The 13,433-nt window shown below is 37.2% G+C and overlaps 1 protein-coding gene across 1 annotated transcript; it reads right to left on the bottom strand.

Annotated features, from left to right (window-relative positions):
• Window positions 1-845: 845 nt before the first annotated feature.
• Window positions 846-12,568, bottom strand: LOC104249974 (uncharacterized). The gene is made up of 12 exons (XM_009806514.2): window positions 10,981-12,568; window positions 8,992-9,081; window positions 8,677-8,913; window positions 8,245-8,466; window positions 8,050-8,161; window positions 6,906-7,052; window positions 5,229-5,287; window positions 5,043-5,122; window positions 4,859-4,938; window positions 4,708-4,748; window positions 1,987-2,035; window positions 846-1,143 (listed from the first exon to the last, which is right to left on the bottom strand). The coding sequence occupies exons 1-12, from the start codon at window positions 12,397-12,399 to the stop codon at window positions 1,139-1,141; spliced, it is 2,541 nt and encodes an 846-aa protein (XP_009804816.1). The 5' UTR covers window positions 12,400-12,568; the 3' UTR covers window positions 846-1,138.
• Between the last annotated feature and the right edge of the window lie 865 nt (window positions 12,569-13,433).

Consider the following 13,433-nt stretch of genomic DNA (forward strand, 5'->3'; position numbering starts at 1 on the left):
CTGTAAGAATTTGTTTCATATTCATCAGTTTCCTATAAAAAGAAGAGCATGGTCTGGAGGGTTGTATTGTAGGAATTCGAGAAAATGAATGAGAAAGACAGAATCCGGAGAGAATAAGGGAGAGAGGAGAAAAAAAAAAGGAAAAAGGTGTAACTAAATCCCTTAATTGAAGGCACTAATAATGGATTGGGAGCCTTTTAAGGCGGAATATATATATTTTATAAACAAAACTTGTGTAGGTAGGGTAATTTACTAAACATGAATATTTAGGGTAATAAAGTTTCCAATAGTGTATAGGAATGAAAAAATTCCTAAACAAAATTGACAAGTTCTCCGTCGAGGTTGGATAATCTTAGTAGCTCAGTTGGTTGACTATCCGAATTTTCACCTTGTTGATGATAGTTTGATTCCCCACCTTGTAACCCCACCCCCCCTCTCTCCGTTTTTCCTTCCCCTGAACCCTATTAAAGAAAATCCGTTTAGGTCTGTCCAAAGTCGTAGATCGCTAGTGATACAATGAGGGAAATAGAGCGATTGAAATGATGCATTTTAATGCGAAATAATGCTTATTTTCATGGTTAATTACTCAACCTAACAACACTTTCCAATAACTATTTTCTGCCTGAATCTTGTCGCACCCCACCTTCTTAAAGGATATTTAAGGGTCATGCAATAAATTCACTACGCCTCAGTCCAAACTAGTTAAATTTAACTGAATGAATTATTAATACTATTAGACTTATTGTTTAAAAAATTCATGGCATTTGATAAAGTTTGACTGATGACAGAATTTCACCACATTGATGAACTGCAAAACGGATCCTATGCAGTATGCAGCCTTGGAATCAACCAAACTCCGTCAATACTTGCTGAAGATACAAATGGCCAAAATTTGCACAGACTACAGGAAGGGGCCGAGGGGAGGGGGAAAGGAGGGTCTTAGCCACATATGAAATGGCAAAAACCCCTGAACATTACTCAACTAGAAAACATTAGTATGAGCTTGCATATAATTTAACAAGATCATCGATGTGTTAGCTTTACATATCAAAACTCCCAAATTGGATTTCAAATTTGTCAGCGTATAACATGTCTTGCTAGAAACATTCAGGTCAGCCGCATTTCCAAAATCGCTCCTTCAATCTGTAGAAACCAATGAAGAATAACAATAAGATCAAGGAGAACATAAAATGTTGCAATAAGATCAAATGAGAATACTAGTCAACATACAGTTTGCAGATACTTCACGGCAGCTTATGGTTAAATTTCAGTTCCTCTGTCGATTACTAATCTAATGTTGGAATAGAAATGCAAAAATCTGAAGCAATGATTAAATTTATAATAAAAAAAAAAAAAGCCAACATGTTTTTAAGAGGGAACTACTAAACGACTAACAAGGGACTCAACCAAAAATTGGGCAAAAAAGAATCTGACACTGTTACAAAGGTCCAAAAAGAAGCTATACCAAATGCTGTAGGTACGGTAGTATGAAACTAATACAACGTGCACAGAAAACTAAGATGACCATCGAGAACTCTTAATCTTCAAATAATTTTCAAAATGACGGATGAAAGCTAGAGCAACAAACTGCTGACCCCCCCCCCCCCCCCCGCCAACTTTCCCCCAGCAAAAAAAATATGTTTAAGATTTCGACAAATAGTGAATCAAGATAGTCTTATAGGCATCACCATGTGACATTGTGGGTTCAGATCAGATGCAAGAAAAGGTTCATTTGGACACACTCAAATGTAACCACCCAACCAACCAAACTAAAGGAAAAGAAACCAACATTTGAGACCCTTTGCTTATGACTACATTAATCAGGACCCAGCATCTGAGTACTAGGAACACCTCATTTGCAAGATCACTAGCAAGGAGAGAAGGAAGGGTTTCAAAGCATAAATCAAGCTAAAAAGACGCAATCAGCCAAGCTAATTTGAAAAAGCATTCTAAAAGCCAATAAGATACCAGAAGAAGTTTACTCACATCTACGATATATGTTACTATGTCCACCATAAGGACCGCGCTCCTGAGACTGCAAGCCAAACAGAAACAACAATAAGAAACTCTATTCTGAGCTACAGCTCAGAAAATGTCAGTTTCTAACATTTCGATCTTGCTTTAATGTTGAAAAGAAAGAGAAATGTCTATAAATATAACTTAGATAGCAGAAAAAGAACAAGGCTGGAAGGTCTTGATTAAAACAATTTGATAAGAATGTACACAAAGGTATACTTTATCAATTACATTTAGAAACTTTTGTTCTTTAGCAACAGAGCTCAATGGCTAGAGCTTTTCATCCTTCCCAAAATAGAATCAAGATATTTTGAACTTCTTTAGACACAGGCAAGATTCAACAGGTATCATCAACACCTTTGGACATTGAACAAAATGGAGTTACAAGGTTTGGAACGTCCATTTACATGCCATTTCTTTCTTTTTCCTTTTCTGGAGAGCTTAAATATGGCCTACTGTTCATACTTTCATAAAAAGAAGGGGGCTGAGAGATCACAAGTAATGTACCTGAATCTCACACTTATGATTTTTGAAGCCATATCAGGTTTATAAAGGAACATGTCAAAAAGCACAATTTTTCCTGTCAATGATGTTCCTGGTCTGGAGGAGCTATCTGATATAATGTGTTGTAGTGTGGGATCCTTCCCCACTACATATCTAGGCCTACCATTGGGAGCATCATACAAATCACAATGAATCTGGAGTGGGGTTATTGAGAAGTTTGAGAAAAGATTGGCCTCCTGGAAAATGCAGTACCTCTCTATGGGGGGTAGATTAACGCTTATTAATAGTGTGTTGGATAGTATTCCTACTTACTTCATGTCATTATTCCCAATTCCAGTTAAAGTGAAGAAGAGGCTAGATCAAATTAGAAGAAACTTCTTATGGGAAGGCAACAGTCAAAGCCACAAATTTCATTTGGTTAAATGGCCAAAGGTTATTTTACCAAAAGGAGCATGGAGGATTGGGTGTTAAAGATTTGGCATTACATAATAAGAGTATGCTAATAAAATGGCATTGGAGGTATAATTTGGAGGACCCTGGTTTGTGGAAATCAGTGATTAATGCTAAACATGGTGTGAGGAACAACTGGTGCACAAGACATAGCAGATCACCTCATGGTACAGGCCTATGGAAACACATATCCAGTTTATGGGACGAGTTCCAACTTAACTCAAAACTCAAGTTAGGAAGTGGAACACTCATCAAGTTTTGGAAAGACAAGTGGCTGGGAACAATGGCATTAAAAGATGAATTTCCAAATTTGTACCTACTGGCAGTAGATCAAGAATCCACTGTAGAACAATGTTGGCAGAACAGCTCTTGGGACCCTCAATTCAGGAGACATTTTCAAGATTGGGAGATAAACGACCTAATGGAATTGCTGGCCAAACTAGCACAGATTGCTGTCAAACCCCAGCTGAAGGACAAACTGGAATGGGGGGACGGGAAATTTACAGTGAAGAAAGTATATGCACACCTATGCTCCAACAATGATCTGATAAACAATTGGCCATGGAAACTAATTTGGGGAACAAAACTGCCTCGTAAAGTGATTTGTTTCAGTTGGGTTGCCTTAAATGAAGCATGCCTCACTCAAGACAACCTCAGCAGAAGGAGTATACCAATGGTGAATAGGTGCTACATGTGCAATTTGGATTCTGAAAGTGTTAGACATCTCTTTTTGCATTGTCCTTTAGCATGTGATATTTGGAACATGTTCCTCTCTATTTTTGGACTAGCCTGAGTCAAGCCTAACAGCATCAAGGAAGCATATGAATGTTGGTGTTCATGGAGAGTTGGTAAATCCATCAAAAATATTTGGGTAATGGTACCTGCTGCTATCTTTTGGTGCATCTGGAATGAAAGGAACCGTAGATGTTTTGATGGGATCTCAACTCCGATCCATGTAGTCAAAGCAAAATGCTTATTGAATTTGTTTAGTTGGTTAAATCAGGCACCTGTAACTAGTTCTGTTCAATTTTTTGATTGTGTCTGCTCCTTAGTGATAGAATAGGTTTTTTGTGTATACGAGCAGACATCATCTCTCTTAATTGTAATCTTTTGCTTGCATCCGCTGGATGCTTTTAATGAATTCTCCTTACTTCATCAAAAAAAAAAAGAAGATGCATCCCCCAAAATTGCATGTATTCTACAAAAGATTTGCTTTCGCAACAGAGAGGTATACTACTATCCACATGCAGAATCAAGCAACAAATCTTTAAAAAAAGGTGCAGTTTGCAGGCCATTAAATTGAAAAATATGCAATATACAACAATTAGCAAAAATTGGAGCGCTATTTGATTCGAACTATAGAGAAAGGCCCAATTAGACCAAGGATCAGTAGAAGGATAAAATCTCAATAGAACGAGGTTCAGTTCAAATCGGGTGCTCAAGATGATGAATGCCTCAAGAGAGATAGAAGAAAGAAGATCTGTCTCGATTCTATCTCTATCTTTCGACATCTCATCTCTATAATAGAGACAATAATGGGTGGAGAATCCTTGTGTATTCTACTGGTATAGAATCTTTGTGGAGGGCGGTAAGCACAAGTTTGTAAGAGTGCCACGTGTATATACTATATAATAGAAATGGAATGGGAAATAGCTTGGGAATTCCAATGAACAACTGAAAGCTTGCCATGCAAAACTGTGAACAGTAACAAACACCACAGATCATTAATCTCTATACCTGAAAAGAACTCGGAAAGCTTCCGACTCCATAAACTGAACCTGCCAAGACACATTAAGGAGACAACTTAAACACTAAGACATACTCAAAGAGCAAAAACTATTGAGTCAAAAATTATGTCAAGAACCAGGTAATTGCAGTATTAACCCACCTGGTGACTGGCCACTGCCTAGCTGGCGATAATAGGCAAAAGATGGTGTAGCAAGGGGTCCACGGCTATGTGATAACATACTGAATGAAAGAAAGCACAAAGTCATAAATTACTGAGGTAAAGTATCTCCAAGACACTATCCTAGTTTAAAAAGACGTCCACTAGCAAAGATAATGATATGAACCTTTGGCTTGCAGTTGGAAAAGAGCTTTCTAACCGCAATCGAGAAACTCCAACGGAATCCATACGATGTGGATTATCTACCTGCATAGGCAGAAAGAGGGTGCCTCAAGGATAAGTCTAGGTGTAGACAAGAAGCTAGGAACATAAAATGAAAAAGCAGCATAAATGCAACCAATTTGCAACTTACTACAGCTGAAAGTGGCCGCTTGCTTCGAGATAACAAATACCGATGGTCAATGCCTGAGCCTTCTCGGACAAAGACAATAAAAGACAAACATCAATTATATTCAACAGGAAAAGGGGGAATGTTTGCAATCAATTTGCAACTTACTACACAATAAACATTAAACATAAAACACATCCTCTAAAAGATGAAAAGAACAGAATTATAAAAAGATAAATACATCCTCTATCTTTTTTTTTTCCTTTACAAGGTAACAGTACGCCCAAACTCCCCTACCCATGACTGCAACAATCTTTTCATAGTTTGATACTCGAACTCCCAACCTCTAGGTTGAAAGTGGACTGCTCTTGCCACACTGGAGCATGCTCACGTGTCTAAATTCTCCATCATGTTACTTAATATTTATCTAGATTCTCCTTCACCCTCATCCATTCGTCTTTCTGTTTGTCTCAAGCATACTCAACACAAGAATTATATTTTTCCTTTAATAGGGGAAAAAAAGTACCAATAATTGCAGAGGGCATTGTGCTATGAGATTAGCATAGGAAGACCAGTCCAGCCAATTGTCCGGATCGAGAAGATTAAGACTGTCCAAGCACCAGGTTTGGCTCTAAGCTTTCTATTATTTTGAATATACATGTTATTTACCTTTTCAAAAGAAAAAAAACACAGATGAATGGAATCTAATCCCAGCACCAATAAAAGACCGAGATAAAAGGACACTTTGTTACCAATACAAGCATTAGAAGTGCAATCACGATTGCCATTTTCTACCTAATACTATCAGTTAACATTTTGTTTACATCATTCATCATTTCCGGTTCTTAGGAGTTCACTTACATTGACTACACTCCCCCCCCCTCTTTCCTTGCTTTCTCCAGCTCGTTCCTCATGGCAATCATGATGGAAGCTAAACTCTCCCATCAGACATTATCGTGCTACTTGCTTCATTTGATCTGGTGCAAAGGCAGCAGCTAGACTATTTTAATTTCAGGTGATAAAATCTCTGCAGACCATCCCTAAAGCCTGACAAGGCACCAATCTTGTCTCGTGCATCCTCTCACAAACACGGATTCAAATGCCTACGTCCCTCTACTAGGCACTAGATGGTACTTCCAACATCCTGCTTTCTTTCTTTCTTGCTTTAATTTTTTCTTTGAAAAATAAAACAGGGCTCCAAAGTCTTCCTTTTAACACCCAAGGGTGCAGCCTAATGGTAAGTGAGTGAAACCATGAGATATCAGCACTCAAATTCCAGCAGAGACAAAAAAAGTTATGCTATTTCCCTTAGGGGCCTCTATTTAGGAGCAAAACCTGGTGCATTAGATGTCTTGGCAGTTGCACTAAGGTACAACATGGTCCCTTGCAGATGACATTCCGCATTTCATGCCCTTCGGACCATATTAAACATAAGGAGTTGAATAAAACGGAATAAACAACACAAAGTGCATCTGCATTAAGTTCTATTCACATAGGCATTGTGCTACCCTAACACGCCATTCTACTCTAAGTAACTATCTACTTAATTATCAAAATGCCAATGAGTTTTGGGAGGATATTATAGAAAAACAAGTGCATTACACAAGCAGAACATTTGAAATGGAAAGCTAAGTCAACCAATTGTGTCTAATGACGTGAGGAAAAGAAAATATTGTAGAATTGAAAAGTAAAGTATTAAACCTGAATGGATCTGACCAGCTGGCGCTTGTTGTCTCAAGAGGTGCAGAAGTTCATTGGTTGCAGAAGATCCTCTATTGACTCTATGATCCTCAGTATATCTTCTCATGTAATTTACCTTTTTGTTGGGTTCATTCCTCTTCGAGATAGCTATAACCGCAAGAAAGAAATTAATCATTAGAGACAAGAACTCACTGCTGCTATCAAGTGCAATTGTTTAACTCCATAGATTTTGTGAAGTGTACATTGGGCCTAACTCAACCCAAAAACTAGCTCATGAGGTGAGTATTGCCAATATTCGTATGAGGAGATCACAACCCATTTCCTCAACTAATGTGGGACTTAACACACCCCTCCTTTACCCGCACAACATGTCCCAACATTGAGAAACACAACATCAGGGATCGGTGGGTCTAGCTATAATATCATGTCAAGAAATGAACATTGTGCCTAATTCAACTTATGAGCTAACTTTTGGGTTTGAGTTAGTTCATTTCTTCACAATGTTAAACGTATTCTCTGTTTCATTTTACGTGATGGTGTGTCTGAGTGCACATGGATTTTAAGTAAGATGCCGATTGGACTTTTATAATATATTAGTGAATGGAAGAGAAAATTGAAGTAGTGGTTGAAAAGAGGCAAACATCATATTAAAGTTAAAGTGTGAATATTTAAATGAATTTCGAATCTTAAAAGTTGTGAAAGTTGTAGAGAAATGTAATGGTGTCAAACATTTTGGAGCGTCCTAAAATGAAAAGAGAGTCATATCATTTTGGTCCCCTGTGATTGTAGAGCGAACTAAGTTTTTGCTATATACATATTTCTGCACAATCTTAGTGTTGTTATTATGAAGAATATGATCTTTACTTATATAAAAAATATGCAACTTGTACATATGAAAAGGTTTAGAATGCCAGTAATTATTTTAGGTGGGAGAATGAGCAAGGTATGTTCCTTATCTGGCTTGTACATCATCGAAATTCCAACATACTTGAGAGGATAATCAAGCAATTCATTCCCCAAAGATCTCTTTGATCTATATTCTTTACAGAAATAAGGGTCATCAAGGTTTTAAGGCAAAAAGCACACAGATAATCACATCAAACTGTCATCAGATTGATAAATATAAGGGTTTCAAGACACTCACATGGGTCCTGTATTATTTTCACCTCACGAGGTTCCCTTTTAGTAGGAACAGTTGCACGTTTAGTTTGCTTGTTCTTAGGGACGGGTTTGGCAAGAGATACCTTCAAGTTTACCTAAAATTTAATCAACATTAAAATAATCATGAGCAAAGCAATTTTCTCAATAACTTAGCAGCTGATTACTCTAATGCTGAAACCTTGGATCCACTTTCGTTGACTGGTTCGTGACTGAATGCCTCAATGCACGCTAGAGCAGACTCACGGCTTATATAATTGACGAAGGCAAAATCTTTTCTTCTTGAGGAAGCAAGATCTTTTGCAAGAACAACACTCTCAATTTCACCAAATTTGACAAAGTAGTCCCGCACTTTCTCTTCATTCCATGTGGAAGGTAAATATTCAGCATAAACTGATTTAACCTTGACAAAAGCAAAACACTTTCAATCTAAGTATTTTAATCAAATTTAAAAAGTACATTTTAGATAGAGATAGTTAATCTGCTATGAAAGGAAAAGATAAAGAACAAAATAGAACAAATTGAGGCTTCTCTCTGGCACCACTTGGCATTTATTTCAGGTAAACAAGTTGATAAGCATCAATATATTAATTCCAAACGTTTCCAAACTGACCTTTAGCATTTCTTCTTCATTTGGCTCAACTAAAGGCTGCGCCCATGCAACTTTTACATTCATGTTTTTCCCAAAAACATCCTTCTTCTGGAGCTTATTGAAAGCAATCTTAGCTTCTTTATTTGTTTCAAGTTCAACAAATGCAAACCCTCGATTCTGCTCAATGTTATTAGGATTAGCCATAACTGTAACCTTATCGATATTTTCAATTCCAGCCTTCTTCAGTAGATCAATTACCTGTCAAGAGATAAACTCTTTAGAAGTCACTTTAACCCAGAGGAATTACAAAGATCAGCAGCGAACAGTAGAGCTTACGTCTTCAGTCTTCCATTTCCTGTCAATATTGCCTAGGTATATTGTGTCATTACCCTCAACAAGGGATACACTACATTGCTTTCCAGATATCTAGGTTTCAAGATCAAACAAATATGTTAGTCCATTGCACACAACAGCTTAGGCCTAAGTGCAGAAACTGCAATTATCTTCTCAACAGGACAGCACAAGTAAACTTAGCTAAAAGATATTATTCTCTATGCCGTAATTTTGGGTGGAAACTGAAAATTGCATGAACCAAGAATCACAAGAATCGACATCCAGACAGTATGATTTTACCTCAAACCATAGTACTTATGACTAGTACAATTACACAAAGCAAATCTTAAGAATTGGTAGCCACGTCTACTTATCAACCAGAAAAAAGGTATCTGTAACCAATATCCATATAAAGCTTGGTATCCAAAAATAAGTTTTAACTGAACCACTTTCCAAAATGTAGCACTTATCTCTAACCTGTATTAGGGTACACAAATTTACTAGATAAGCTTCCAGCAATCTATTTTTTGGGATAAATATAGATAAGCTTCCAGCATATAAATCTTAAATCATCTAGATTCCTGTAGATAGACTTATATCATACCATCGCACTCTAAAGAGAACAAAATAAGAAATGTTTGAAAAGATCAAGCCAGTATAGCATAACTGGTACGATCGGCGATCGCATAGAAAGAACAGAGAATGAACTCCCAAATTGACATTATTTAAAGCATTATACTGAATATTATAGAAATCATTGGTGCTATACTGCTATTTCTGACTGGTAGTAACATTAGGTGGATGTATGATATGACAAAAATCTGACCATCGTACTCTGCCAAAAGAAAACAACAGCATGCAGCTAAGAATAAAAGTCATGTGCTTGCATTGTGAATCGATCAAACTAAAAGCAAATCCATAGTCATAACTACCATTAGCCACAATGAAAAGTAAGTTAAATATTCCATGTTTTAATGTTAATCTTTATCAGAGGATCCAGATCAACATGATAGATATAATAGATCATAAGATCGTCAAATTCATCAGAGCCCTATTGACGTTTTCAACAAGTTCCCTTTATATACAAGCATGGCCCACCAATATTGACATTACTATAAATCGCTCCAAGTCCTTCCAGGGAAAAAAAAGGCAACTATTGCTGCTTGGAAATAACGTTTTCGTAGGTTAAAGTTGGTGTGCTAAGATCCTGATCTAAAAGCTTACACAGTTCGAGATAAGACATTTTTACTTATTCATTTTAGTTTTGCAAGACACCCTCTAAATTGCTACCTATTTTTTTTTACCAAACACATAAAGAATTTTGGGGATGATTGACGGTAAAACAAAAATCCAAAACTTTTCCTATCATGTTGGATAGTATGAGGCGCCTCATATAAAATACTTAGCTATTAGATTGTAGCCACTTTTATCTATTCATTTGAGGCTTATGACAAAGGATACTTCAAACCACGAGAATTAGCTTTGTTATCAAATTGCAAAATGAGAAATGTTGAAAATATGGGAAGATAAGGCTGAACAGTTGAAACCTGAAAGGTTAGCAGGCAGTCTCTATAATTAATCTTTCTGGAAAAATCAAACTGATTTTGTAAAATGGTTTGGATATAACAGCTAATCATTCTTTTGATAACCCATAACAGCTAATTGTTTATGAGAGTGAAAGAGGGAACACCAAAATATTCTACTCTCTTCATAAAGGATGACAGTAAAATCACATGCTTGCATTTTAAAATTTCTTTGCTATATACATAACATTATGAGAAGCCAAATTTATTTAGAATTAGTTTAATTAATAAGCTTGAAACTTTTGTAGGATCCAGGAAATTGATAGTTTGGTCGAAAAATCCATACGAATCTTGTCACACATATAGATTTAATAGCTTTATGTGTAGACAAAACAGCCACAACCGCACTACTTAAACGAACTTTTGCTCTAATTAGAAGACTACGCATAGTAATTCCAAAACGCATTACCTCAACTTTGGAATATCTTTCTACAGCCTTCTTTGCATCAGCCGCGGAAGCAAACCGCACGAACGCAAACCCCTTGTTCTTCCCTGTTTCACGATTTGTCACCACTATTACATCCACAACCTCACCAACCTCCTCAAAGATTCTCCTAATATCACCCTCCTTTGTCTCCTTGTCTAATCCTCCAATGAAAATCTCTGTCCTCCGCCTCTTCTTCCGCTCTAATGCCTCCAATTCCCCACTCAATACTATTCCTTGGTTCAACCTCAGACTAGTATCTGCAGCTTCCATTGTTTCATCCCTGCTCTGACTGTTTTCTACCAAATTTTGATCCTTACATGAGTCCAAATTGTCACTAGTAGAAACATTAAGATTACCTGCTTCTGAATCAAGAAGTGCAGCTTGAGAAACTGTATCAGCAGTCTCGACAAAAGTAGTTTCTTTAAATTCCAAAACTAGAGGCTCTAATGTATTTTGGGTTGCACTCACATTAGTAGCTTTCTCAACTTCCATAGGATGTGGATTGTATTTCATTGACAGCTCGCCATTAGCTGATACAGCCTTACAAGACTCCAGATTTTCAGTTTCTGGAGGACTAACAGTAGATTTAAGTTTGGGGACTTTCTTCTTTACAATCTTCTTGACAATCTTTTTAACTGGACGAAGGTTACCTTTTTCTGAATGAAGAACTACGTTTCCTGTCTCAAGAGAACCTATATTACCCTTTGCATCCGAAATGGGAAGCTCTAATTCATGTTTAGATACACTAACCTCACAATCCTTCATTCCATCATTTCCTAAGATATCTTCAGCCGCAACGATAGTACCTTTCTCAACTTCTACTGGATAATGATCGCCTTTTTTTGGGTCGCCAACCTCACCAACTGTAGCAACAGTAGTAGGCTCTAAAATTTCAGTTTCTGATTCAATAATGCCTGAAGAGGTGACCAATGAATCCGAAACAGTTTCTCTGTCACTATTTTCCCCACCTTTGACTGATTCCTTGTTCTTCGATTTGGGGACTTTTTTCTTAACAATCTTCTTGACAATCCTTACAGTCTTTTTCACCACTTTTTTCTTACCAACTCCTACTTTCTGCTCTCCAGCAGCTTCAATTTCCAGTTTCTTATCCTCCGGCGAGCTCAACAAGGTTTCCGCGGTGGTTTCCCCAATATTCATAACCGTGTTTGTTGTTTCAGGAACTTGGGAGATCAGGGATTGCTCACTGATGCCTTTAGAATTGGTAGAGTTGGGAGACAATTCATCGGAGAGAGTGGTGATGACGTCAGCGGCATCGGCGGTGGTGGTGGATGGTGAGGGAGTGGGGGAACCGGTGGATTTGGTTACTTTAGGAATGGATTTTCTGGCGGTCATTATGGTTTTGCGGCGCCACCGCGGCACCGACGCAGCTTTCGGCGGCATTGAGCGGCAGGGGAAAAGACAAGTCACTTGTTTTTTGCAAGTCGAAAAGGTCGCCTGAAGAGGAAACTGGAAATCTTAAAAAGTGCGCCTGAAGGAGAAATTCCGAAAAGGAGCTAGGAATGCCAGGGAGTTGAGGTGAGTAAAAGGGCTCACTTTCCCTGCCAAAGTTGAGGAAAAAATTGGCAAATAGCCACTTTTAGCCATATTATAGTTAGAGTCCGAAACCTAAATGCCAAACTTTTTGGATTCAATATACGTTTCTACTCTTAAAAAATACTTTTTTATATATAATACGGTATTATATCGCGATATACTTTAACGATGTTTCTACCATTAAAGTATGGCACAGTGTAATACCGCATTATATATAGCGTAGTGTAATACTGCACTATAACTGTTTGTGGGCCCACCAATTAGTCCCATGCATTTAACTAACATAACTATAATTCAAATATATATAGCGCGGTATTACACCGAGATGTACCTGTTTGTGGACCCACCAATAAGGTGTTAGTAATCTGTATTTGTAAAACAATTCTAGAGAAAATAAAATAACTTAAACAGAAATGTAAACGAAATTAAAAAAAAACAATTCGAGCCCACTGAATTCATAGTGTTTCCTTAAGGAATTTAATCCTCTCCTAGTATCCAAGCTATGGATTATTTCCTCCCAGGATAGAACGAATTACACACTGGTGTAGTGGTACTTCAAACCCCAGTGTTTCAGCAAACACAAAGTTCGGTAGCAAATCACACTTACTGTTGCTTTCTTTGAAGTTAAAATATGCAGAAGAAAGGAGAAGAATTCAGAAAAATCGTATGGAAAATCTGAGAGAATGGACTTTTATTTATAGCCAAAGTTAGGCTGAAATCTGAAGAGGTGCAACTCTTCAGAATGGTTGTTTTTGCAAAACGGCCAAAGAATAAATGTCATAACATAAATAGCTATTTACTCAACAATAAAGAGGGAAAATTGAAGGATAGTTAATTTTCTGTTACAAAAACATAAAACTGAAAATTGGATAACTGAATTG

Source organism: Nicotiana sylvestris, chromosome 12, assembly GCF_000393655.2.
Source record: "Nicotiana sylvestris chromosome 12, ASM39365v2, whole genome shotgun sequence".
Taxonomy (NCBI): domain Eukaryota; kingdom Viridiplantae; phylum Streptophyta; class Magnoliopsida; order Solanales; family Solanaceae; genus Nicotiana; species Nicotiana sylvestris.

Coding starts and splice junctions, on each gene's coding strand:
- LOC104249974 (XM_009806514.2), bottom strand. CDS start 12,399: ATGCCGCCGAAAGCTGCGTCGGTGCCGCGGTGGCGCCGCAAAACCATA. Junction 8,467..8,676: donor ATGAAGAAGAAATGCTAAAG/GTCAGTTTGGAA, acceptor GCTTTTGTCAAG/GTTAAATCAGTTTATGCTGA. Junction 8,162..8,244: donor TCAACGAAAGTGGATCCAAG/GTTTCAGCATTA, acceptor ATTAAATTTTAG/GTAAACTTGAAGGTATCTCT.